Source organism: Ixodes scapularis, unplaced genomic scaffold (assembly GCF_016920785.2).
Source record: "Ixodes scapularis isolate PalLabHiFi unplaced genomic scaffold, ASM1692078v2 PGA_scaffold4__175_contigs__length_147842914, whole genome shotgun sequence".
NCBI lineage: Eukaryota > Metazoa > Arthropoda > Arachnida > Ixodida > Ixodidae > Ixodes > Ixodes scapularis.
In genome coordinates this window covers 32,950,959-32,977,557 of record NW_024609879.1, presented here as the reverse complement: position 1 = coordinate 32,977,557, position 26,599 = coordinate 32,950,959, and the positions used below count along the sequence as shown (strand labels likewise).

Genomic DNA, 26,599 nt, shown 5'->3' with positions numbered 1-26,599 from the left:
TTATTTTGTAGTCCAAAGGTACCTCTGTTCCTTTTTCAATCTCTGTTTTTTCGGGCTTTCGTTTCCTAAGCTCGCACTATCCAGGTACCATGCACCAACTAGCCCAACTGAAGCTGGTCGCCAATAAAGCAGTTCCTTTAGGCCCATTTATTCCGCAACACTCCACAATACTTTTTGAAATGCTGTTCGTGATTTAATGAATTGTTTGTTTAATTATTATACAACGCTGTATTTCGCTCCTTTTGTAACTAGGGTTTTGTATTTTCGGTATTGATTATGCCTGAGATCCGGAGGTTATCTGTCGGTGTTGATTTCCCCCCTTGAACGGTGTATTCGCTGTCTAACCTCAATGCCGGAAGAAATCGTTGTTTATAGTGTTTGTGTTATAAAGCGACCGCATAATTAGTGGAGCAAATATATTAATGTATAATTTTTCCGGTATTCCTGATAAAGAGAAGGAAACAGGAAAGTAAAGTTATCGTAAACGAAAGGAATAACCACAAGGACAGTTGAGTGTGGTTGTGTTCCGGAACAACGAGAGAAAAAGCAAGGTAGAAAATTTCTTCCCGTGACACTGGCGTTCTTCTTATTTTTTTCAAAGATAGCACAAATTCGGGATTTTTCAGTTTTCACCGATGCAGAAAAAACCATTTCGAATGGTTAATTTTCGATGTTGGTGAGTATTTACCGAAAACACGAAAACCTAATTAAAACAAGAGCTGGAAATACCGGAACAATAATATTTCTGAAATCGTCAGGAATCCGGGGCCAAATCGAAAACTATCGGGACACATTCCACGACAACGTACTTATCTTTGAATATGCGCAACGTGATTTTATTAGCATTCACTTATTTCGACGGCTTTTTTTACCACAAAACCATATTTTTTATTCTGCTTTCAATGTAATTATAATTAAGATGTCAAGTGTCAGTTTGCTTTTAGGCGGTGTATATATTCTCTTTACATATTCTTGAGGTTTGAGAACAGTTGACTCACTCGTACCGAAACAATGGGCCGAAACGTGAAACGTGTATACCGGTATTAAATCGGAGTCATGAACACCATTTCGCGGTCACGGTGATTGCATTCACAGCATGTCAGGGTTTATTTAGGCGACTTATGAAGTTCGCCTTTTGCTGGACCGTTCAATTTCTCTGCAATATAATTTATGATCTCTAACTGCGCTCACTCCTTGCCGATAGAAAAATATTATCAACCTGCGAAAGGCTAGTGTGTAGAGCCGTGTCAGTTAAACAACGCAGAATTCAGTATGAACTCGTTACATTCAGTAATTTTTAGGGTTACTTAACGTAAATGTGTAACAAATTAGGATTACAAACTTGATGAAAACCGCATGGAAATTGCTTGTTAGATATATACAAATACCTGACACTATATATTATCGGGATTTCTTTTTTAAATCCTGTAATGTCAGGGAAGTTTCAGCTCTTATCATAAATTATAGTGTAGTTAAAAGACTAGGACACACTTATCGGTATACAAACTTAAAGTGTGAGGTTACAGCGGATTGCCTGCACTCAAATAGTTTCGTCGATGATAGCAGATAAAACAAAGATTACGAACTCAATGACTTCGCTCTTTTTATGCAATTTTAGTGACCCTATTTTCTCGTAGCTTCGTCTGCGTTTTGACTCAAGGCGAAACAAAGTATTATTGACAAATGTCTTATGTGTATAAAGTTACAGTCACTAAACAGAGTCAGTGTTTTATAGAATTGAAAGACTATTTTTAAAACGACTAAGTACCCAGAAGATTCTTGTTCAAATAGTAAATTAAAACAATACAGTTTATTGCTCGTTAATGCACTCTTTTAAGTAAATATCGCGAAAGCGCGCCAATTCGTTTTTGGTGCTGCTTGTGTTGCGTAGTACGCATCTACCTCCTTGTCTCCTAATGAATTATGCGCTGTCTTGTATTCATATATTGGTTCTTGAAATTATTACAGATTTTTTTGGCTAGGGTTAAACTTACCAGATGTTTTCTTCTGTGGAAATTCGAAATTTACAATGCAGCGTCGGCTTACAAGGAGTGAGTCCGTAAGGTGCTCGGGCACAATTTCCAAACCACGCACCGTGTAACGGTTCATTAAATCCAGACTAATTATATTAATACATTGATATCGAATTGAGTTTCCAGTCACTCATTTGTCTCATAGTTTTTTAGAGGTTTGACATAATTGCCATTACTTCCCAAAACTTTTGTGTTACGTGATGCCTCCTTAGCTTCGTAGCTTTCTTTCTGCAAGTTCCTTTTCTGTGTCTACTCTTACTCGGCCGTTAAAGCTTCAAAACCTGCACAATGTTGCCCAATATATTTTCATCATGCTTTTCATTATGGTTTTGAACTGAACCGTGTTCTTTAACGTGAAGTAAATGGGCTAAAGTGTCATGCATTTTTACCAACACTCCGGTTCATATTTCACTACGTTATGCATAAACTGTCAGACAGGCCAGGTGTCTTAAAACAAAGTTCTTACAGATTTTCTTGGTACTTCTGGAGGAGATAGTCTTTTGTGCAATTCGAAAACGTGGGGTACCGGGCAATAAAAGGCCAGATGTTCATGAGGTGTTCCTCTTTGCCAAGACAGCTAGGTGCTTGGTAACCTTCATCCCAGGGTGTGCCTAGACTGAAAATAGATGACATTTTTAAAGAAAACTCGCCTTTACATCGATATTGGACGAAAAGTGAAGTGGATTGATTTCGCTTAGAAAAGGGGCAGACACTTCCGTGCCAACAATTACTGCTAACGATCGGCATTTTTTTATTATGAGATTAGTGGTTCGAATTCGCAGATCACTTGATGACTAGCGCTGTAGTCGCTTTAAAATTGATTTTTGGTGGTTTCTCGTGCCCGTTGTTGTTTCTAGTTTTTTTAACTCGTGTCAGTGGTTGCTTGAGGCTCGTAATGCTCAAGTCTCACTAGAACCACAAACATATGCAAATTACAGCGTAAAGCCTCAAATCAGAGTCTCTCGTGAGTAATAGGCTTTGTCGAATAAAGGAGGCTATGTTTAAACATGAGCATCGTGTACACGAGTGTATCATTTACAAGCTTGCAATCACTTGAGCTCAATTCACGAGCACCGAATGACTAAACGACTGCCAAAGGTACCATAGCGAACATACTGCATATATTTCAGCATTGCCGTATTTGTTTGCTTATGTTTGTCGCTCTAGTGGTACTCGGGCATTAGTTTTCTTCTCTCGCGTCTGGAGCTTTGAGTCGTTCGACAATCAGTGAGCACGCATGCCGACCTGCTGCGCTCCTTGCTGTCACAGCGGGTACAATCAGAAGCGTCGAAAATTGAGAAGAGTCACATTTTCTTCCGCTCCGAAGGATGCTGTGCGCCTGATAATAATGCAAAACGCGGTTCCTCAAGCAGAGTATATGCTTAGATCAAAATTGATGCAGCTCAGTCCATTCGACAAACGCGAAGAAATACGGTAGCTTTACAGGAACATCGCTTGTGAGCACAATTAGGAAAGAAAATGGTATGGTGATGAAATGGTTGTAATATGCCTTACACACGCCGAGGACGTCAAGGACGAGGCTCTATTGGACGACGTAAAAAACAAAGTCTAGGACTCCCTCTACGACGATCTCCAGGAAGACCTCAAAGACGACGTTTTAAAAGGCCACGTCTAGCAAGACATCTAGGACGACCTCTAAGATGATCGCCATGACAACCTCTAGGACGACGTTGTGAAGAACCCCGTACGAAAATGTAATATAGTGCCCTGATATATTTTATATATGGCCATATATGATAATGTAAGGAGGCAAATATAGCTATATACCGCCACAGAAATTGGCAAATACGGATAAATATCGCCATATAAGTGGGCAAATACTGCCATATATGACCAAATAGGTGCGTAAGTACGGCCATATGTCGCCATATACGCGTACAAATACCAGTCTTGAGTAGTAACGCGTTGCTAGTAACGTGTTACTGTAACTACGTTACTTTTTCGGTAACTTGTAACTGTAACGAGTTACTTTTTAAGACTATAACTTGTAACTGTAGTTCTGTTACTTTTTCTGAGGTAACGATGAAACTAACGACGTTACTTTTGTCGTTACTTTTCAGTTTTTTGTGAATAATATATCATTGAACGAGTATAATCTATCTATTCCCTGCACTTTCCAAATTGTCTGTTCCGACATTTCGAGCATCAGTTGGCCTTGCACAAACTTGAAAATACATCATTTCTCGCGAGTCACTATCCGAACATAACCACGTGCAGATTTGATGAAAGAAAAAATAAGAATCTATTTATCTTTGCGCACTTGTACTTTGTGACTAAACACTTACATCTTAACATATTGAAGCACTTTCTTTGTTGTGTTTTTTTTTTCTACGCACGCTTTTTAATTGGGTGAATCAACCGTGAAACAACAATACACGCGGAGTGAACTTCGGATCTTTCGTATTTTGATTAGCGCCAGTACTCCGCACTGCGCATGTTTCGTATTTTTTTATTTGCGCCACTACTCCGGCATGGTTTCAACGGTGTAGGCAAAATTTACTGCTGTTTGCGCAGGGATTCTTTCTGGTTTGCCGGTTACGAAATGCAGTATATCAAAGGAGTCCATAAACCCAGCGCAACCTTCAACGAGGCAGAAATGTGCTAGTGCTACCAAGGATAGGGATTTTGATGAGAACAAAGAACTAGCATGTCCGGCGTACAGAGAGTATATTTCTGTGGTGAAGGTGGTTGCTAACTATTTGACCGCAGTATGCGAACTTTGCAACAAGGAGTACTCCGACAACAAGTCTTCGTGTTCAAATCTGAGAAAACACATCCAGTTTACTTTTGGTCCTTATTCCTTTAATAATATTAACTAATTTTCCAGCTAAATTATTAAGTTTGAATTTACCTCTATAGTGGAAGCCCCACTGATTTGTGTCTACATTATTTCTTTCAAACACTAGTTTTTCCTTAATTTTCGTGTTATAGAAAAGTAATTGAAAATTAACGTCGTTACTTTTTGAAAGTAATTGTAACTATAACGAGTTACTGTTTTGTTGCGGTAACTGTAACGGTAACTTCGCTACTTTTTTCTGAAAGTAACTGTAACTGTAATGAATTACTTTTTAAAAGTAACTTACCCATGACTGGCAAATGCGGCCAATATCGCTGTATAAAAGGTCATATACTGCCATATATACCCGTTCACGACATAAATGGGTAAAAATATATTCCCTGATAATAATATACGGGCCCGTTTAGGCCGAGCAAACGAAAGGCTTTATGTACTCGCGAAGACACTAGTTGATTTATCTATATTGCATGAGCCTCATGCAATTGGTTAACTTTTGTTAACATCCTTAAGCTAAGGTTATTCCAGATATTTGGACCAATCAATCAATTGCGCATCTTGAAGATTGAAAGACAAATGAAATTTGGTTGTATGTTTGACGTGTGACAATATGACTAAGTGATAAGATTGCAAATCGAGTTAATCAAATAATGGATTTTAAATCGCACCCCTTAGGCGCCCGTTTCCGAGTTAAGTGGTGTCGCCGTCGGTCGCCGTCGCCGTTGGCGTCGGTGTAACCACCCCGCTAAATTCAGAAGGAAGTTGAATTTGTGTTTATTTCACGTGACGTCGATTTTCGCGCTAAATCTAGCAATAAAACTAATTTTGTTAATGTTTCCCCACTAATTTTAGCGAGGATACATGAACCGTTAGCTTACTGAAGGTGCAAGACGCTACTTCGTCGTCGCAAATCTTTCTTCCATTCGAACGGCTGCGAAGCCGTTGCGCTCTGGGTACCCCACGCACCATCTTTCAGAAACCGTTCGCGCAGCATCGCAGTCTTCCGTTTGCCAGCGTCTGCGATTCATCGTGTGCTGAAAGTCGGAAGATGTGCTGTCCATAGTGCCTTTTATGTGTAACTCTTTTGTAGAAAAAATTGAAGTTTAAAAACACGAATCTAACATAATACACATAATTTTAAATTTATTGGTAAACATTTATAGATTTATTTATCTATTTATTTGTAGACATCAAGCGCCAAAAAAAAGTCGCGCTTAGTTTTCTATTTAAAATTATAATGTAGGTTACACGGCGTAAAACAAAGTATCTTCAAACTTGCATCGTTTTGGGTAACTTTTAAGTTAGACAGCTTCTTTGGAAGTTCAAAAGCTGGACTTCATAGAGCTTTCTGTTCACTCGGTATTGTCGGAAGGGTAGACGCTATGCGTGCTTTAGGCCAATCGTGTCTAGGGTTAGGGTCACGTGCCTACAGTCTAGAAGCTGGTGATAAGGCAGAGCACGACACCTGCCTCAAGCCCAAGGCCACATATAGCATTCACTCCACTATCAACCTTGGGTACAAGTTACAAATCCTCTCGTTATGGTCATTGTTGGGATCAGGACTAGGTCCTGGTTGGGATGCGCCTGAACATAAGCCTTTTGTGTGTGCACTCCCGTTGTGGCCTTTCTATCTCTCCTTTTCTCTCTCTCCTTAATCCTCTCATGCATCACGTCCACACATGAGGACAGATGTTTTTAGTTTTTTGTTCTCAACAGATTATGTTCTCATGTCTTGCCTTCCTGCATGGTGTCCTCAAATGAGGACAAAAAAGCTTCCCTAGATGGCCGACAGATGGCAGCACTTGCCGGATCTCGCACAGGGGGCATTGTACCTCGTTTTCATTCGTAGAGAAGCCATATGCAACAGTTCGTAAAAGTAAATATTTTTTACTAGCAAAACTTTGTATGAAAATTTGAAAGAAAATTGTTTTCAGGCTGTTCTAGACACACTTTATGTATTAGCAATGAAAGCTTTGAGATAATTTCTCCCGATTTTTCCTTTTGATGCCCGCTATATTTGTCCTCAAATAGGGACACCATGCAGGAACACTGCCTTGCTTTCATTCCATTTCGTGGGTTTTCTGGCATTTGCGCGCGAAAAACTTTGAGCTACGCTTGCATATTTTTTCTTACAAACTCTTCAGTGTCTTTAGCTGTGAAAACGTCTCGGCAGAAGTCCTCTCCTCTGCAGCCGGTGGAAAAACTGGCCAAGCATGACGTGCCGCTTGAGAAGAGGTTTGACGGTGGTGCACATTACCCCAGAAACATGACTCTGAAGAAGGCGCAGCGCTGTCGCAGTAAGAACGTTCCCAGCAAGACAGGGTACACCTGTGGGCGTTCCGATGTTTCTCTTTGCCCTGAGTGCTTTGAAGAGTTTCAAGCCTCGTGAGATGTTCACTTTCGTCTTTTTAGCTGAGAGCTGCTTCTTTAGCATTATGGAACAGAAATGAAATAGTATTAACGTGTTCTAGCACAAATATAATCATTTGTTTAATTAAAATGATCATTGCACGAATACCAGAAATTGAATCACTTGACTACTGGAATGCACGTTGTCCTCAAATGGGGACATGAAAGTTCTGCTATTGTAAATAGGGTTGATTTTTTTAGATATTTTTTACATCATTGGCGGTTCACATGAATGCCACAACACGGTATCAAATTTTTCTCACATAGTGGTTATGATTCATGCATGAGAGGTTTAAGCTGAAAGCGTTGTAAAATGTATGCACTTGCCGAAGCAATCAGCCGTAAACTTTTTATCACTTGACTCCGCTCTTTGTGAGCGGGAAATGGGAGAAGCGTGGTCGCGTGGTGTGACGGATGACGAATTAGCCGTTGGCAATTTCGGAATGCCTGCTGCCGGACCTAGTTTGGCGTGTGTTGCCCCCTGCGTGGCTGCTGCGGATTGTGGTCCTGTAGTAAGTTAGAAAAGTCCCAACTATTTATCGGCAACAAGAGATTTCTTCAAAAAAGCCAAAGAATTTTTCGTGGTGTGTTTAGTGTTCGGTTCCACAAATGACAGCTTGTGCTACATCGTCTTGAATCTTTGCGTACATCTTCCATCTCGTCTTTTTGTGTGAGGGGTTGTTAATTCTGCCGTGCCCGTGTCGACATATATCTCGGATTACACCTTTCAAGTCCGATCTCGTCAACGTAAGTGCGCTGCAACCTACTTCGCGATAATTGGTGGCCTAGTCTATTTCCGGCAGCCGGGAAAATACTTTCGCCAAAATTCTACTAGCAGTCGCCTGCTATTGGCCGTCTGAAATAATGCACAACTGCAGGTAGAATGCTGAACTTTTATTCTCCCTGCCTTTTGTGATAACGCATTCCACGGCCACCTTTTTGTGGATACACGTTTCATGGACACACGTTTCGTCGACATTGACGTTTCATCGACATTTGTTACGCGAATGTCAATAATCCTGCTTTCCTAAGAACCAAGTTGAGCAAGGTCAGGAGTGGCATAAATCAGCTCATGCAAAAATTAATAAAAGTTGGTTCATGCTCAATATCTAATTGGTACTTTTCTTATACAGGAGAGAAGTCACTTGTGATAGATATCTGTACAAACTAAACAATATATATAAAGGTTTCCTTATTTGATTGGGACATATCTGGCCTTATATGGCAGGCAGATATACCTCTAGTTAGCAGGCCTAGATATGGATATATAAAAATTGGGCATATCTGGAAAGATATGCCTTTTATAAACTGATATGCTTTATGTGGCTATATATGCCTGATGGAATATGTGGACAGAGATGCCATTTTTGTTAGGGAGGTCAAGGTCGTCAGGTAAAGTCTTTTTCAGCTACCGGCGCTTACGCGAACGGAGCTTACGCAGCAGGCGCAGACGCGACCGTCGCTAACGAGCTTACGCGACCGCAGCTTACTCTTTATTTCATCCACAAACGTTACGAAACCTTCTGAACGCGATCATGAGCGCGGTTGGCTCCCTTTCTCTCTAACGGTCGCGCGCGCGAACTGAGCTTACGGAACCAGTGCTTAGGCGAACGGCGCTAACGTTAGCGGCGCTTACGTTTGCGGCGCTTGCGTCAACGGCGCTTACGCGCTTCTGCGCATGTAGCTTGCGCTTCAGACACCATCGCGTCATCCATGGGCGTTACGTGACCTTGAGCACAAGACTTTGAGCGCGTTTAGTCCCATAAAACTACGGCTATAAATATATTGTGTGTGATTGGCATTTTCAGCCCGACGACAATAACCATCATTACTCGCACGTCATTAATTGGAAGACGCTTCTGATGGTTAACGTGGAATCATAATTTAAAAAAAAAATACTGTGCTACGTTTTTCTTTTGTTTATTGCCTCTGCATATTTATTGAAACCAGCCTCGAAAAGTAGTTAATGAGAGGCCTCCAACGATCAAAGTATTGTTCAGTCTGCAGCCAATTCTGTTACCCCTGATGAGACAATGGACCGACCTCACTAAGCGTTCGGCGCAGGCGTGACGCCGCCACAACTTTAGTTGAGATGAGCAGACGGCCGTCTATGCGAGGGCTTCTGCCGTCTCGTGCTCTCCACGCGCAGAGCTCCAGCGAGGTTGTCGCACGTGTAGAAAAAGCAAAGTTCTCTCGATGCATTGCAGCAGCGATGGCGTAATCAAACTGGCTGGTGAGATCGGTCTAGTGCAAGAGAAGCCGACGACGACGAAAGCAACCAAAGAGACACGCACACCGACGTTTCCGATATCTGTTTCAGAACGTCAGGAACGCAGTCGCTTGTGAAAAAATGATGATGTCAAGGGACACCCGAGGATCACATGATTTTCTCCAAGCTTGTTGAGAAGAAATGTATAGTTTCTGTCATAAGGGCTGTCACATTCAAGAAGTATGTACCTATGATTGTCAGACTATGAGGAAAGTTGGTGCCAGAGTCGAGCTACCCGCGGCTCAAGCAAATGCTCTCAGGCCGTCACTAACGAGTTTTGTTTTTTCCTTGCCACATGACCAACAACCTCGATCTATAAGAATAAATTAGCGCGAGACCCTGACTGCTCGGGTTGGGATATCGAAACGCTATGCGCCGCTTGTTTAGTTAGCGTTGCGAATATGATTGGAAGTAGGACTCAGCCATGGCTCTTGAAGAATTTAACATTCTTGGGCTATGATGACTCTCTTAAAGTGTGTTCTCGGTGCTCCTGAGAAGTACTTCCAACTACTGTGAAACGGTTTCTTCTCGCTGCCCCTATTTTTCGCAAAACCGTCACATAGGACATGATCGCGGCCATTAAATTTCTCGAAATTCAGACGCATGCATTAAAACTCTTAGGATAGGAATTTTCACGAACCCTTAGATTTCGCGAGTTTGTTTTTTTTTTTTTTTTTTTTTTTTTATTCTCGAAATGTGCGAAAGCAAGGGCTCGCGAACACTAAGTGTTTTACGGTATCACAATCCCGAACAGCTGTCTTGAATCAGCGATTTCTAATAATAGGAAGATTTACAGTTCGAGATCAGTTGATTATTCTGAAACCAATGCACGTTATTGGAAGATTCGTAGCGGACGTCGGGTGGAGCTCACAGCAAGCCATGCGTCTGATGCAAGAGCAGCGGACGACTCGGGAAGAACCGATCCTGCGACGGCAGCGCCACTGTTTCGTCCTCTACCGCAGCTGCCAACGCTCTTCCGGTGAATGCCCCTCGTGTTTTCAAACTGATCCTTTCTACTAATGTTGCTAGCAACCAACATTACACTAGTTGTGTAGTGCAGGCACGCATTTACTAGTGTAAATGCGTGCCGGCGGTATATCATACCGCATTTCTCAACGCACTGGTCACCCGCTCCAAGTGGCACGCCCACGCGCCCGTACTGTCACATTTTGTCCCTCATTTTTTCCCCGAGCAGCCTCAGACTGGAACGACCTTTCCCACAACATCGCTGCCGTCACCTGCCCATCAACTTTCATGGAAAATGTAGCATCTCATATCTCTCTCTGAATATTTATGGCACCCAAGAACTGATCCATGTGGAGCCACCCCTTATGTAATGCCCCCTGATGGGGGGTCTTTAATGTAATAAAGTGAAGTGGAGTGAAAGCAAATCCAGGCAAATACAGAAAGGGCGAGCACTGGGAAGGCGGGATGGGAGAGGAGGTTGATGGAGGGCGAGGGGAGAAACGGAAGAGCGCTAGCAAGGATGTAATGGAGAAGAGGGTTCTCTCGTCTTTCCCAGCCTTCCTAGTGCTTGCTCTTTCCATCGTCGCCTGGTATTGTCTTCGCCTGTACTGCACGCAACAATTGGAATGGAGCATAGAGGTTGTGCATTTGGGAACTCAAGGATTTCGGAACCCGTTTGGGAACGTTTGGGAACCCGTTTTTCTGACGCACCTCCAACCTCTGACTTCTTTCCTAAAGCTAAAGGTGAACGAAATTTAACAATTTTGTTTTGTCTCCGTAAGATTTAATATATTCTAAACATATTTGGCCATAGGGGTTGTTGGTGGGTTTTGGAGCGCCGCTCTGAGGCGCCCGTTTCCGGCTGGAGCGGTGTCGGCGTTGGCGTCGGCGTCGGCGTTGGCGTAACCGCGCGGTGCATTATGGGAAACATCCCATAATCTAACACGCGGGACTCGTGACGTCTCATGGGACGTAACGAGTGAAGTCAAGAGGGTCACGAGGGTCCCGTCCGTTGCATTATGGGAAACGTCCCATGATGAAACGCGCGGTGAGGAGGAGGAGGGGAGAGAGGAGGGAATAGGAGAGAGGAGGAGAGGAGGACGGAAGAGGAAGGGAGATGCCAGCTACCCGTTGTGCAGGCAAGTGATATCCCCATTCATCAGTCACAGAGAGGCATGTATGAAAACGTGGTGTACTCGTTATCCAAGTGGCCATTCACATGGGTCTGTGCTGTACCCATCGTTCTCTCTGGCGTGTAAGACGAAGTTGGTAAACTGTGCGCCGCCAAGTTCTACAACGGCCTGCTCTTGGTAGCTCTGTATCTCTCGCCTACGGTAGTCACCAAATATGTCTTTTAAGACAAAGAAGAAGTTCTTACCAGTCATGCAGGAAAACATCCCATTGGCCCCGAGGGACGTGCACTCACTGTTCTGCTGTGCCATCTCGAGGGAGCACGCTCAAAACTAATGCTGCGGATGTCAAAGCCTCCTAGCAGTCTTGAACGAAGCCGACAGCAAGTAGGATGACATCGAGAGTAGCACAGGCTTCGTCGAAGTGTGAATCTTAATTTCTGTCTCGTTCTCCCACCTTGCCTGCTGCCCTGTTTCCTTGACATAGGGAAAACTTAGACGGAGTGGAGTTTTATATGTGAAAACCATCTTTTCTTTCTCCAGACAAGCGAGGAGCGAGCATATAAATATATATACAGGGTGTTTCTGAGAACGCTGGCCAAATCGCTCCCGCGAAAACTAGTCATCGCTACAGAAAAAAAAGCTTGTGACGTGTTGGTCCTGGGCCAGTGGCCTATTTTTTGAAAATTATTAAAGTTCGGGATGATTAAGTTAATTATTTTCTGCGTAATTATCTTCTTTTTAATATTGTGTTTAGGGCATGGTTTAAATTAGAAAATTGCTTACCATCATCGAAAAACAATAGATCAACAAATTGCCGAACGATAGGAGGCACGCGAAGCATTTCACGGCTTTCTGAAAAACCGCACAAAATCGACGGGTTTTTAAGTTTCGGTTTGCTACCGGAGCGCATCTCAGCCCCGGCGGCACCGCACCCCGTGCAGAGATAGTGCAACTAACCTCTGCTGCGCTGTCATCGCGCGACGCAGCAGAAGCTGGTTGCACTATCTTTCCGCGGGGCGCGGTGCCGCCGGGGCTGAGATGCGCTCCGGTAGCAAACCGAAACTTAAAAACCCGTCGATTTTGTGCGGTTTTTCAGAAAGCCGTAAAATGCTTCGCGTGCCTCCTATCGTTCAGAAATTTGTTGATTTAGCGTTTTTCGAGGATGCTGAGCAATTTTCTAATTCAAACCATGCCCTTAAACACAATATTAAAAACGTTAATTACGCAAAAATCATTAACAACTTATTTATCCCGGACTTTAATAATTTTCCTAAATGGGCCCCTAGCCCAGGACTCAAACGCCACAAGCCTGTTTTTGTTGCAATGAGTAGTTTTTGCAGGAGTGATTTGACCTGCGTTCCCTGAAACACCCTGTATATATATATATATATATATATATATATATATATATATATATATATATATATATATATATATATATATATATATATATATATATATATGCGTATATATATGCGTATATATTTTTCAGGTTGTTTAGCACGGTATATAGCGGGATCGAAATGGGAGGAGAGGGCGAGAAGTGGAGCATCGGAGGAGGAGAGGGTACGAATCAGGAGGAGGGGCATACCCTCCGTACCCTCCCCTCCTCCTTCTCAAGAGCTGCGCTCTAATTCGGCGTTACAGAAAGTTGCAATCGTCTTTCATTTTTTTCAGCTGCTGAAATCTCCCCCAAAATGTGTAGGAAGGTCAACTCTAATGTTAAATAAAAAAAAACAGAGATGCTCGAAGACCTGCCATGAGCGATTCGAGCCTTATTTACAGGTCATTGTTTACTCCATTCCGCTGTCGTGCGGTCGGAGATATGTCAGGGAAAATGGGGCGATGCCTGAATGATCCCTTAAGATAACAAAAGTACAACGTGTGTGAGGTTGCGTTAGGACATCTCGGCCCGCATCGCCGTGACTGTCAGTGCACTCCCAACTTTGACAAATATGGAGTAATTAGAAAGAACAATAATTAACTCATTGGAGAAATTATTGAAGCACGGGAGTTTTGAGGTTAGGGCCAATCTGAGTCAGCGCACCAACGATATCTCTATCAGATAAGGATTGTTGCTTTTTAGATACGCTGGAGCAATGCGTGACTCTGGCTTAATGTGCAAGTTTGTTCTGGTCCATGTCTTTGCGGTTTTTTTTTTGACGGTAATATGAAACACAACGTTAGGTGCTACACTGACCAAAATTTCTAGAAGTTTTTTTGTATTTTTTAATAAATATATATTTGGTGTATGTTTATAACTTCATTTTTCAGCAACAAAAATTATTAATTCTTGCTTTAGAGCGAAACTTATTTATGTGATATAGGAAGTTATTTACACTGATGGATGAAGAAATTGAGACATAGGAAAACCCAATGCAGTGACAAGCAAATGTGTACGAAAATACTGATAATAAATTGAACCTTGACAAAAGGAGCAAACATACACCAGCGAATCGGTTCACATACGCACACGTAAACAAAAGTTGTGAAGCACACGTTCGCATAAAGCCAACAACAGCACACCAGCCTAATAATTAATGGGGCCATAAAACATTTTTTCTACTCAGAATCGCTCCCTAACGTTGATAACCAAAAAACTTGCCTTAGTTGTTTATCTTTCTAAGCAATGGCAGTCGGCAAATAAATTCGAGAAATATGAGCATCGTCGATCGCCGCAACTCGAAGCGACATCAAGCGGCCACGTGGCCTGGTGCCTATCCTATGCCACCATCGTTAATCATCGTCGAGCCCTAAGGTCGGCCAAGTAGAAAACGCCTGCTGAGCTCCAGGCACTGTAAGAGTTCGGTTATTCTCATCGCCGCAGTGGTTGGACACGAGCCACTACCATGGTGTCCGCCGAGGCATTGCTTGTCACAAGCCGAAGTTGAGTGTTCACTCAGCTCTCGTGCCCAATACACGAGCTGCGCTCGATTGTCGTCACACGGGTTGTTTTGATCTCCCATTAAGTGGATAAAGCTTTACGAACGCAAGAATGAAATAAATAGTTCTCTCTTATCCTCGCAATTTCACCGCGACAGACAAGATTCTGAATCAGTTGCAGTCTGTGTGAGTATAGTTGGGCCAGACTAGGACCAGTACGCCTCTGCTAAGCCATGAACATTCGAGCCATAGATTGTTTCCTGACCTCCCTAACGTGAAATATTCTTTGGCTAGTTTCTCCTGATTTCGTCGAGACGCATTTCTTGAAACCGTGGCCTGTGACGTCCCATAATGCAACCCGTGCACTGTTTTATCATAGGATTTCATACACCTGCACACCACTTCACTTTCTTCGCTAAATTTATCGGGGAAGCTGAAGTGGCGTATAGGTCTGTGCCGTCCCTTACACACCAATTCAGCTTCTGTGCTAGATTTAGCGGGAGAAGTTCAATTGCTATATAGGTTACGGGACATCAAGTCACGTGACATAAACTTCCTTGGTAAGTTTATCGGGAAGTTTAACGTCTCGTGACCTACACACCAATTCAGTTTCTCCGCTAAATTTAGCGGAGAAACTGGGGGGGGGGGGGGCCTCTTTGAGGTTATTAGGGAAATTACCGGTCACGTACCGTAAACTCCATTCACTCCTAAACTGACGGAGTGCGGACACTACGTGCTCGATGGACCGGCCATCTGCCAATCCCACGCTATCACGCTCTCGCCCGTGCTGTAGGGCAGAGGGCGGGGTCAGGTGAGGAAAGAGGGGCAGAGTTTAGTCCGGTGAGAGTGTAGTTCCTGCCACACACACAAATTAACGGAGTTCAGAGCACGGGTGAAAAAGAGAGGGCTGTCTGGTCGGCACCACCTCAACAGGAAGCGAGCGTGTCGAGGGTTCGCTTTCAATTCTCACAAACGTTGATAGATGGCGCAGCACGACTGGAGCTCAAGGAATTATCCTCATTTGCGCGTAGGTTGAAGGTCGCGAAGCGCACGAGCGCGCGTGCGCGCCAAGTCCTAATTTGAGAGCGCGAATGGAATTCAGACCCCATTTCTGGCTTTGTTCCGACAGCTCTCTCTTCTTCCGCGCTGCTCAAGACGATGGGTTCGTCACCTCACGGGATGGGATAGATGAAACCATAGCCCCTGAAATGACGCCCAAATGCCGACGTCGAGATTGTTGATCATCGTGCAGCTCGATGAAAATTGGGTTTTCATCTAAGGGTAAAGCCAACTCTTATTTAACATTCGAGCTTTTGGCAAAATTCGAGGAAGTCCGGCCTCTTAAACAGGGATACACGAAGTCTATGTAAACATTTAAAATCCTGTGAGATAGTATTGAAACTATAATTTCTCTCAAAGGTTAAAAACGAATGACTAATGTTTACATATCATAAATAAAACACAAACAGTCGTATTCATTTCTCGATGTTATATTATCATCCTCAGGGCGGCGTCAGTAGGATGTCAATTTTCGTGTATGAGCATAATTGTCCTATTTCAGTCCAACTTCAGTCGACCTTCGGGTTAAATGTTCCAAATTTTCGAAACTTTTCGAACCCGAACCTCGACACGTTCACGACATCCCTAGCTAGTTCCTGAATTATTTAGTCCTTAGGTATTTCTCAATGCAGGGCTTATGCATATGCCCTTTTTATTCTCTATCCGCATAACATTTATTTTTCTGCGTAGTATATTCTTTAGAAATTGCGTATTATACATAGCCACCGGGTAGACATAAAGTCGATTAAAACATAATTTAGATAGATGTTAAAAAGGCTATCAATTGCTTTGTATAGAAGCTTGTTTTTGATGGCATATTGTTTGTTAGGCTCTAATCAATATAAATGGCCAGTTCCAGAGGGCAAGACGTCTTAGTAAAATCACGGCAATGGACAAACTCGCGCACTATATTGTCATGGAGAAATTCTAGGTAATGGGGTTGCCCTCGGATCCTCACCATCCAGATAAATTTGGCGAATGAAAACAGCTTATTGCGTGGAGATTCCCAACATTACTGTTAATGCTCTTTTCCGCGTTCTTCATTACATTTAAACAGCAACTTTAGGTTATCGGGTGCACGAGAATTAATGCAGGAATTGTTTGAAAATATCGTCCAACGGCGCCACCTGATGTATCTTCTAAGGCGCAGAAAGACAGGCGTGCCGCGATCTTTGATTGCATTTTCACCCATGACTGCACCATTTGTCTTTTAGGCTTAGATCACGTAGATCGAGCTATCAGTATAAATAAGCGATCTCACAGTTCACCTTGGTGCACGTTTAGCTATATAATTTAACTTTCTTGTCATGATATTGTTAATATTGTTCCGCAGGAGTGTAGTTATAAAACGAATATTGTTAATTAAACTTTGTTGGGAGCAGCGCTAAAAGAAATCTTATCAATTAGCACCGCTTTATTGTTACGTCATCCTGGGTCTCTATGTTTTAGATAATACGACTTTAATTTTAAACTTAAGTGCGTACTAAAAAAAATGTCGCGCGGCAGCTGTACAAAATTGAAAACTAGTCAGGTACTTTGAGAAGAGGCAGAGTTGTTTGGTACTTACAGGTGTGCGATCTGCTTAATTACCGACACTATTCCCCAAAAATCGCGACCAGTGTCATACACCAGACCAACACTGAGAGGAGTGCAGATTCCATCCAGGTATGAAATGCCTGCAAGAGGTTTAACATTAGACACATTCCGAGCTCTCATTTCAATTCGCAGGTGCACTGGAGGCGATTTTAAAAGAAACGTTTATATTGCACATTCAGCCACTTATGGGGGGCTTAAAAAAAGTGGTTCTACAAATATGTTTAAGTGTAAAGCTTCTATAAAATTTATCATGTTTGAACAACTATACTGGTTGTCACATCAAGAAAAAGCAAGTCTCGCGCATTATGCATGCTCAGCACGAAGTAGTTCTTTCAAGATTGTGTAGTCGTAGAAAAACACGGCTCTTTCGACATTTGAAACATGTACGTCCTAATTAAATAACCGTAAGCTCGTATAAATTTAACTCACATATGTCTTAATTCATTACATTGAGGAGTCAATACCAAATACTCAGCAAGGAACCGTACCTCTTTTGCTGCGGTTCTTAGGGAGAATACTAGCATAGAGGATATACAGTTTACTCAAAACCGTCTTTAAGTTGCAAATCAAACAAAGTTTGCAAACGTCTGAAGCCTGAACAGCTGCCATGGGCGTATGAACGTTAATGATGTTACAAACGCTAATCCTCCAGACACGCGCACAGTATTTTCGACGGTCGCTTTACAGCGATTTGGGGCGCTCAGGAAAGTCGATATCTATTCGACTTGTCGAAATCGGGCGCTATAATTTTAATTGCAGCGCTACTTCAGAACTCTCTCATATTTTCAGATAACGCTGCCCTTTCACTCGTTTACACGATCGCAGCGCTCTGACTTTGAATAGACCGATGTAATCAAACTAGCTGAGCAAGCGCGCGCAATCGGGAAGGGCTCCCGCCGCCAAGCTACATGTAGTCACCGCTCACTGGCTTTCCGGCTGCTTAGGGCTGGCGTGCGTGCACATAATCGCACATCATTGTTTGGGACGCTCAAGTATCGTATTGGACTCTCCTTTCATATCCGCATTTCATAGGATATTGTTTTTTTCTTGTGATGCCTTAGTTCGTCTGCGAGCGCAGAAAAGTCGCCGCAGTCGTCTTATCGCTTTTGAAGCGCTTCGTTGTCTGCTGCGTGTTCGTGTCATTCACGCGCTGGTCTCACTACAGCCGGGGGAAAAAACAACAACGCCCCTGCTCGAGCACTCCGGCTGCTCGTATTTCTCGGCGAAGTTGGAAGGAAGTAAACATCTAGTTTAGTGGTAAAGAAATCAATAATTCGAGGGGCCAACGGCTTCTTTTAGCACCGCGGAACATTATAGTGTGTGTCGGTGGAAAAAAGGAGCCTTGTCCTCGTCAGGCTTGTGCATAACGATTAATTAATAACGAAGTACAGGGAAATGGACATTCTCGGGCCGCCATAGCTTTCCAAAAGTCGTTTCAGTCGGTTGATGGGCTGTTTGACATGGTGCAGGTGAACTGTGCGGAGAAGCACGCAGACAAAAAACAACCACGATCTAAAGAAAGATCATGTCTGACGAGCCTAAACACTCGCATCTGTCAAAAGCAGCATACCATGTCAGATGCATAAACACTTTAGGTTAAAATAAATATCAGTGTATACATTATTTTAGCGCCATTTTTGAGCGTTAGCTATTAGACACCCGACGAGGGAAGATTTTATTTTGTGGTCTCGACTGGCGTTAATGCAGAACGCATCTGAAATGCCACCCAAAATCAAGTTGTGCCAAAATAGACCACCACTAGGTGGGTGAGGTTCTTCGATTCGTCTTTGGTGGTACGTGTTTTATTTCTAAACTGCAATGTACGGGGTTTTCACGTTTTGTTTGAAAATAATACAGAGTGCTCTGGAAAAAAAAGGTTGCCTTCAATTCAAGGAATGCATATTAGAATTGCACTGACATTTTAAAGCACAGTTTTAATTGAAACATGTCATCGCAATGAGTCATAACCCCCAAAGTACATCAGGCAAACTTGTATTGAAAACGGCCGCCGCAAAGCAGACCGGTGGTCTCGATTTAGATAGTCCGCTATGGCGCGAGCGCAAAGGAAGATTCCAAGGCACGGAACTCTTTGGCTCGGCCCAGTATGTCTTGTTCCCTGAAATCATGCACTCTTTAGGTCAGTGGCGCGCCGACAGATTTCTGGTGTTTTAACGTGCTCATCGGATGAAGACGAACATGATATATTATGTGAGCGCACAATTCATGACGAAGTACGCTCAAACATGGTCCCAGCAGCAAACATTTCCGGGCAACCAGGACCATATAGAGGGATGCTGAAGTGAAATTTGGATTTCACGAAATAAGGCCGCAGAAGCGTTCAACGGGACAGTACGATCTTCAAAACACCACTCAAACATTGATATCTCAACCGGATGGCCGTAGTTTTGCAAAAGAAGTTCGCGATCAAGCGAGTACTGTGACGTCACGATCCTCCTGGAACACTTGAAATTAGGGGAAGCGGCCTTGCTTCTCTTCTCCTTACTTCGGTTCACATGCTCGAGTGGACGAAGCGAAAAACAGAGGAAATGAGAATCGAGACGTGGCATGTCTCGTCGGTTTCGTCGGCAGTGTTTATACTCGTAGTACTTTACAAAAATACCGCCAACCGTTAGAGATACAAGAGTAAGGTTTTTGGGATGTGCTGCGTCCCGCCTACCGCTTCAGCCCTGCTTTGTGAGCCCCAAAGCTCAGTTGAGCATCCCTTTAAGTGGCTCCTTGGTTCATGGAAAACCTGCCGAGAAGCTGGGGTGGCTACCATTGGCCTGACTAAATATTTGAAAGCAACAAGTCTAGACGGGACACGTTAAAGATGGAAGGTGAAGGCAAAAACAATTGAGATGCCTTATATGCGCATTTTCTTTTGTGCCACAGTGTCCTCTAGGTAGGCACATGTTCTGACACACGTTTTTGGCTTTCATTTTATTGTGACTTTCATTTCCTTCCATATATGCTGTAGATTTTCAAGCTTATAACTTTATATAAAGTTTCTCTTTGTACATATCTGTCGAAGGTAGAGTGCGTAGACAGGCGAGCAGGTTTATGTTACACAAATTTGAAAAACCAGAGATGACGGCCGGGGCGTTTCGTGTTTGCTCCCTTTTCCGCCCGTCTCGGGTTTTTATTAAAATGTGTTACATATCCGTTTTTTTATTATTCCTCGGTACCTTCCCCAGCACAAAGTAGCAAGCCAGCGTTATTAGAACTTGGTTGCCCCTTCGTCTCTAAATAAATACATTTTTCTCTTACATAAGAAATTGTATCAAAACAGCCTTCACACGATGATGTTCTCCTTCTCGATTAGGCTACGCTTTAATTTACAAATACCTGCGTTTTACACAGAATTAATCGACATTTACTTGATTTAACAATGTAATGTGTGATAATTTTCACTGGAGAGTGCTCTAGCGGCAGCTGTGATTCGGATTCAGAATCGAAATGAACAACGCACCACAGCAGGATGGAGAGTGCTGCAGTCTTCACGTCACAGCGCTCTTTTAGTGGTAAAAACAGAAAACGTTTCGCCAGCAGACGGCCTTGTTTTAGTTTCGTTCTTCAGGTGACAACGGGTGTATACCTTCGTTTGTTTCCGAAACTTCAAGGCCACCCACCTCGGATGCGCTGTCGTCTGCTTTAAGTGCACCTACCACAAGGCGCCCTGTTTCGTTATTCAATAACCGCGCTTCGGAGATACATCGTACATGTGACGAGGTGTTTAGGAATCCTTTCATTAAAAATTCAAATCGCACAGGCGCCTTGCAGATCACATTACATACTTTACGCGTATTCTGTGGGTAAGAAGACATGCGAGCATTTCGAAAGTCCGGTTGTAAAAATACTTTCAACTGCTTTTATTTGATTACTTTCTAACAAGAGAAAATGCTTCTCGAAAATAGTATATTTACGAACATCAGATCCAGACATGCAGTGTGTAGCGTAGCGTGATGGAACATTGTCGTGAAGAATACAGAGATCAAACTGGAACCTTGATGATGATTTCTTTCGCACAAGATATTTTGGATGATAGATATTAAATGTGGCCTCTGCGAACCGATCAAAGTAAAAATAGTAGCGAAAATTGTAATTGTGTCCTAATGCTTTTGTGTACTTAAGCAGTGAAATAAAATGTTGTAGCCGACTAAAATAATTTTTGTTGTTGTTTAACAGCTGTTCAACTGCCACATAATTTGAATACTCACCTTCTGATAAACCAAAGTGTGCGGGCCCAATGTAGTCAACAATATGCCACCTGCAAAAGACAGTTTTGAAGAAATAATCGCATGGAAGATTTTTAAATTCAAATGTAGCGCAACGAGTAAGGCATACTTGGTGAGCAGGATTACAACATCGCTTTCCTTGAATCTGCCACTTTGTTGGACCCACTCTTGAAACAAAGCCAGGGTGAATGGTCCGTCCATGTGAATGACGTTCGGGCGAAATTCCTTGGTGACCTTGAATGTTTCTTCTTCTTCTTTCTTGGAAGTGGGATTAGCAAAATCAACTTTCTTATGCACGTTATACCGTTGTCTGGCAAGAAAATTGAAGTCATTTTTTTTATTGACATTCAAAGGTCAGCCAATCAGCGCCGCCATTCCTCATGTAGGGTGTTCCAACGAGCGACAAATTGCGAGCAGATTGGCGGATCGCAATAATATCGTACGATTAAAAGGGCATTGTTTTCCAGTATGAAGAGTTAAGGAACAAACAAAAGTGCTGCCTATACTCATTTTCTCCTCAAGAATGTTAGTAAAAATGTTGGGCTCCCGGTGGAAGGTTACTAATTTGCCCCTTCGTGCGTTGAATTAAGATACACGAAACTAGCTCTGTGTTCTGTTATCAAGATGAACATGTGAAAAACGCGAAAAGCATTGTTTCTTCGCTCAACAACCAAGTTCTGTAGGAACTATTTCACGCGGCGCATGAATATTAAGCATCGCTTTTTCTAGAGGTGACAACGAACGTAGAACGTCTGTTGTTATTTCGCCGTGTTTGTCAAACGGGCGGATGCTTTACCAATACATTACTTTCCCTGACGTAGCATCTCCGGAATTTCCAGTGGCGTCGAAGCTTAGTGCGAACCTCTTGTACATTTATTTCATGCCATCAAATTTGTTTCCAGCGGCAAGAACAGGCAGGGGTGGCCATCAGCATAATTGGGTGACGTCACGTGCCAGCCATTTATATCCGAAATACACTGTCTCTGACCATAGAGTTATTAGAATGTACGCTAGAGCTTCAACTGGCGCTAGTGTGCTGTTGCAAATTGAAGCAGACAGCAAACAGTCCGAAATTGACTTTCGGTAATGCATTTCTACGGAAAAGAAACGAGTGCATTTCCTCTCTACGCTCGATTATAAGAGTTAATTCACGAATAATTCGTACATACCAGGCACATTAGAACATTTCCCAGACACGCAGAGGAAATAATTGGTCAGTTACGGTGTTTTTATTTTAAAATCGTGGCATGAAAAACGGTGCTTAAACGCTTCGTACATGTATTTATGTGCACTGTCGGACACTGTTAGCGGCAACACGGCGTCGGCGCTTTCCAGCATAGGGGATATACGTGTCAAACGAACGAAGGACATGTGGAAAACCAAGAGAGGCGGCAAGAACTACGCAGTAACACTTGATAAGTAACTCCTGGTGCTTGCCGACGATCAAAATAAATTGAAAGTCACGTAATATAGTCCGATTTGCAATAAATAAGTACTGATTTATTTTTTGTGCTCATGAATACATGCGAAGATGCTTGTTCTGTGTTCAAATCATCACCCCATACTCTCCGAAAAATTTTTGCAAATAGGGGGAAGCCAGAGGACAGGCGCGCGATAAAAAGTGCCCAACATAGGAAATAATAAGAAACCACCCCTTTTGTAGCCCACGTACTTTATTCTTTACGTTTCGAACGTTTTTTTGTTTTTTTTAATTACTTGTAAAGATGCACGACGGGGTCATTTGGACAGGCAGATTAGCAGTATATAAGCACCAACGGAATGCTGGCGAACTTTGAACACACTCTGCATTCCTTTCGAAGTTTCGATTGTTATTTTGCTCAGAATCGTCGCTCATTTCTACATACCTGCCCTGGAACAGAGAGTTTGGGCCTGAAATATAGCGAAGCTTAACAACGTTCAGTGGTAAACGAAAAATGCTGTAACTAAAGCAAATACACTTTCACAATATCAATAAAGAAACATACTATCCGGATACAACCGAGATAACAAAAGTTATTCATGTTATTTTCCGGCGACGAGACAAAATTCACGCGCGTTTTCCCATATGACTGCACAGGAAGATTGAAAAAGTGGACTGCATGCTGTCTGCTTCAATTTGCAACCGGAAGTCCCGTAGACACTAGCGCCAGCTGAGCCTCTAGAGTTTATTGTAATAACTCCGTGTCTCTGACCATCAAAATAGAGCAAATATTTCACTCACGATCCGCAATGTGAACACAACTGGGGGTGCCTTTCGGGGGCTATTTTTTACTTCACTATGCTCTCAGACGCGAAGACGCCGTTTCTACGCATGCGCACAACTAGCATTGTCTGCAGAGTTCTTTATCTTGTACCGTGTAGCGGGGTGCATTTCTGGATGGCGAAAATGATTTTACAAAAATTTCCTATCGTATTGTAAATTTTGGTGTCTATTTTGCTAAAAAGACGGCTGACCGGCGACTTCGGCTACCTGAGAATATATAGGCGACCGGAGTAGCTGATATCCGAGCAGGCAGTGAAATCAACTCATAGCTATCAATATAGAACTACTCGCACCGATCCATTTTCTAACAATAAAAGTCGAGCTAGGCATATATGTTTAAGTTTGCTTAGCATCTTTAAAGGCACACTCAAATAAGATGGATAGCCTCAGATTGCGACACAAAAACAAATCACGAAGAAATTAAAAAGCTTCATCTATATTTACCCTACAAGTCATATTTTAGGTGGAGATGCAAGCCCGCTCTAAGCCCCGCCCCCAAAGAAGTGGCTCCGCCCTTTATTACTGCGTTGGCTTGGCATTTTAGCCGAGCACGCTTCCATGCCTAATGTCTCCTTTTCACAAAGTCCTGTGCGTCTAGTCTGCGTCTGACACCGCTGGCCTGTCGTGCGAGCAGACGCGCGGCAGCCTCGGGAATCGTTTGCTATTCCACTACCGTTATCACCGTCTTCAACGCCCACAAGAAGCACCCATGAAAGAGCTGTGTCAGTGTCCGCCATCGCTTGCGTACGTCTGCTATATCGCCCGTCTAGTATCGTCTCTAACGTTCTCTTGAAGCGACCATGAAATCGGCATTCTAGCGTCTCATCTTGCAAGATCCGCCGTCCAATACAACTGTCGGTTCGATTATTTCGATGTAAGCTAAGGAGTGACCGAGACGGCTAAAAAAAAATACGCGTAATAAATATGCAGTTCTTTCAGCTTTTCGGTGCTTTTTGTTTTATACATGTCACCCGCAAGTAAGATGGGTGGGCGTCTTGACGTGTTCTAAAACGCGACCTAAAAATATTCGCACTAGCAAGCTAGGTGCCCTGCTCGAAACTTGAGAGTTGCAGCATTTCTGAAGCGAAGGGAGCGAACTGTACCTGTGCAAAAATTATGCAAGGCGAACACCCGACTGCTTCCATCAAAAACACTCACAAATTGTTACCTGTGTAGTTTACCTACGGTTTTCGTATGGTTTTCACACTCGAAGTGATACAATATTTTAATATCACGACGGTTCTACCATTCACAGAGTAGTGATACCGATTTTATGGAAATTAACACCTTTGCTTAACATCAAAATGCGGAAAGAAACATAAGATGTTTGGCTTTTGTCGATCCCGCTACGAAAACAAGACTCTGCACAGCGCTTCTCAAGACGCGTACTTGCGACAGCTGTGGTCTGCAACAACGTCCGTTGAGATCATTATATGAACATCTCGGTGAATGCGAAACTACCAGCACTGCTACGAGTAGGAGAACTTAACGAGTTATGTAATGTATAAAACTGCTCGCTCGCCGCAAACATCGGAAGCCATGTTTGTTATCGTTTGAAATCGAAGCGGAAGAGCCGACCTCGTAATGCCTTTGAAAACGATATTGATTCTTCCTGTCTAGATTGTTTGTAAAATACATAAATTTGTTCAATTGAAAACTTCCACGGTACGGACGAAGAATGGACAACGAAAATTCCAAGTGTCAACCTTCTCTCAAACAAATGAGCCCTCAAACGGAGAGTGGCTATTGTGTCTTCTTTAACTAATGGACGGGTTTAGAGCAGAGCTACCTTTGCCCAAATTGCGTCGAACGGCGTAACTATTGTACTAAAATGCTTTTTTATAGGACGATTTTTTTTATTTGTGTCCCACGAGGGCCCTTGAAATATTCTTGTATAAGTGTTTTCTTTTGTGTTTTTTTTTTAAGTGAACGAGTGCTTGCAAAAGTTACCTCCTCAACAAACCAACTGCCCTTCGAAATACATTGTCCTGTATTCGACACCCCCAATCGAAATTCACGCAAGGCTACAGAGAGTTTAAGTCAAGCTTTTCTGGAAATCTGTGATGTTTACTTCTTGCATACTGGAAATAACAATATAGGGCGATTTGGACTAAACAAACCGTTTAACGACGTTACGTGCGAGTGAAATACACGTTGCTGAACCAGCCAAGTCTCATGCCAAAACGTCGGCTGCGACTTTGACGCAGCATGTTTTGTTTATCAGTTTATCCTTGTTTTATCGGTCTTAAGTTTAGCAGGTAGACCTGCCTTGCACTAGCATTATACTTAGAACATTCCAGGATTTTAACAAGCGGTAAATCGTAATTCATTATGATAGTCGGCCAGGTAAATTTAATTAGCAAAATCTTTCCAATAACATGACCGAAAATAATCGGTCCGGGTCTTTCCTGCGTCTGCAATCCCCACAAACTCTGTTGTTTCTCGATTTTTTTTCAATAGCGCGAAGTAGAGAAATTATACTTTCGATTTTATCAGTGTCGTGTCAAGTGCATCTAGATCGCAATTGAAGTAAATTACAAAGTAAATAAGAGGATTTGTACCTCACGGAAAATACCTACTAAGTTCACCGGGCGCAATGTACGTAAAGTAAAGTGCTATAAATGAAATGCACTTTCAAAGTAAAGTTGAAGCACTTTTAACACCAATATTTTATGATGCACTTTCATTTCCCTGTGCAAAGTATTCGTGAAAAACTGGTATGCATTGACCACAGAGGTAATCGGGCTGCATACGTTTCCTTTTTTCAGAAAATGGCGTTGAATACTGAGTAAAGCGGCCACAAAGTAATCACTTTTGAAAATGGAGCTAAATTCAGAAGTGCCCTTTATTTCTGAATTTTGCGCCCCTTGCGCCGGCTTGAATCCAGGGGGGCCAAACGTAGTACAGAGAGCCTGACGTCAGCACCGAAGGTTACGTT

At 42.8% G+C, this 26,599-nt stretch overlaps 1 protein-coding gene across 1 annotated transcript in view; it reads right to left on the bottom strand.

Annotated features, from left to right (window-relative positions):
* The window catches only part of LOC115311278, a 67,930-nt gene that overhangs the window by 5,677 nt on the left and 35,654 nt on the right, over positions 1 to 26,599 (bottom strand). Inside the window, exons 4-7 of the mRNA XM_029969899.2 lie at positions 21,508 to 21,656; positions 21,381 to 21,430; positions 17,135 to 17,243; positions 2,500 to 2,649 (exon numbers count right to left, since the gene is read on the bottom strand). Of these exons, the coding sequence (XP_029825759.2) occupies positions 2,500 to 2,649; positions 17,135 to 17,243; positions 21,381 to 21,430; positions 21,508 to 21,656 (458 nt within the window). The remainder of the gene's footprint in view (positions 1 to 2,499; positions 2,650 to 17,134; positions 17,244 to 21,380; positions 21,431 to 21,507; positions 21,657 to 26,599) is intronic.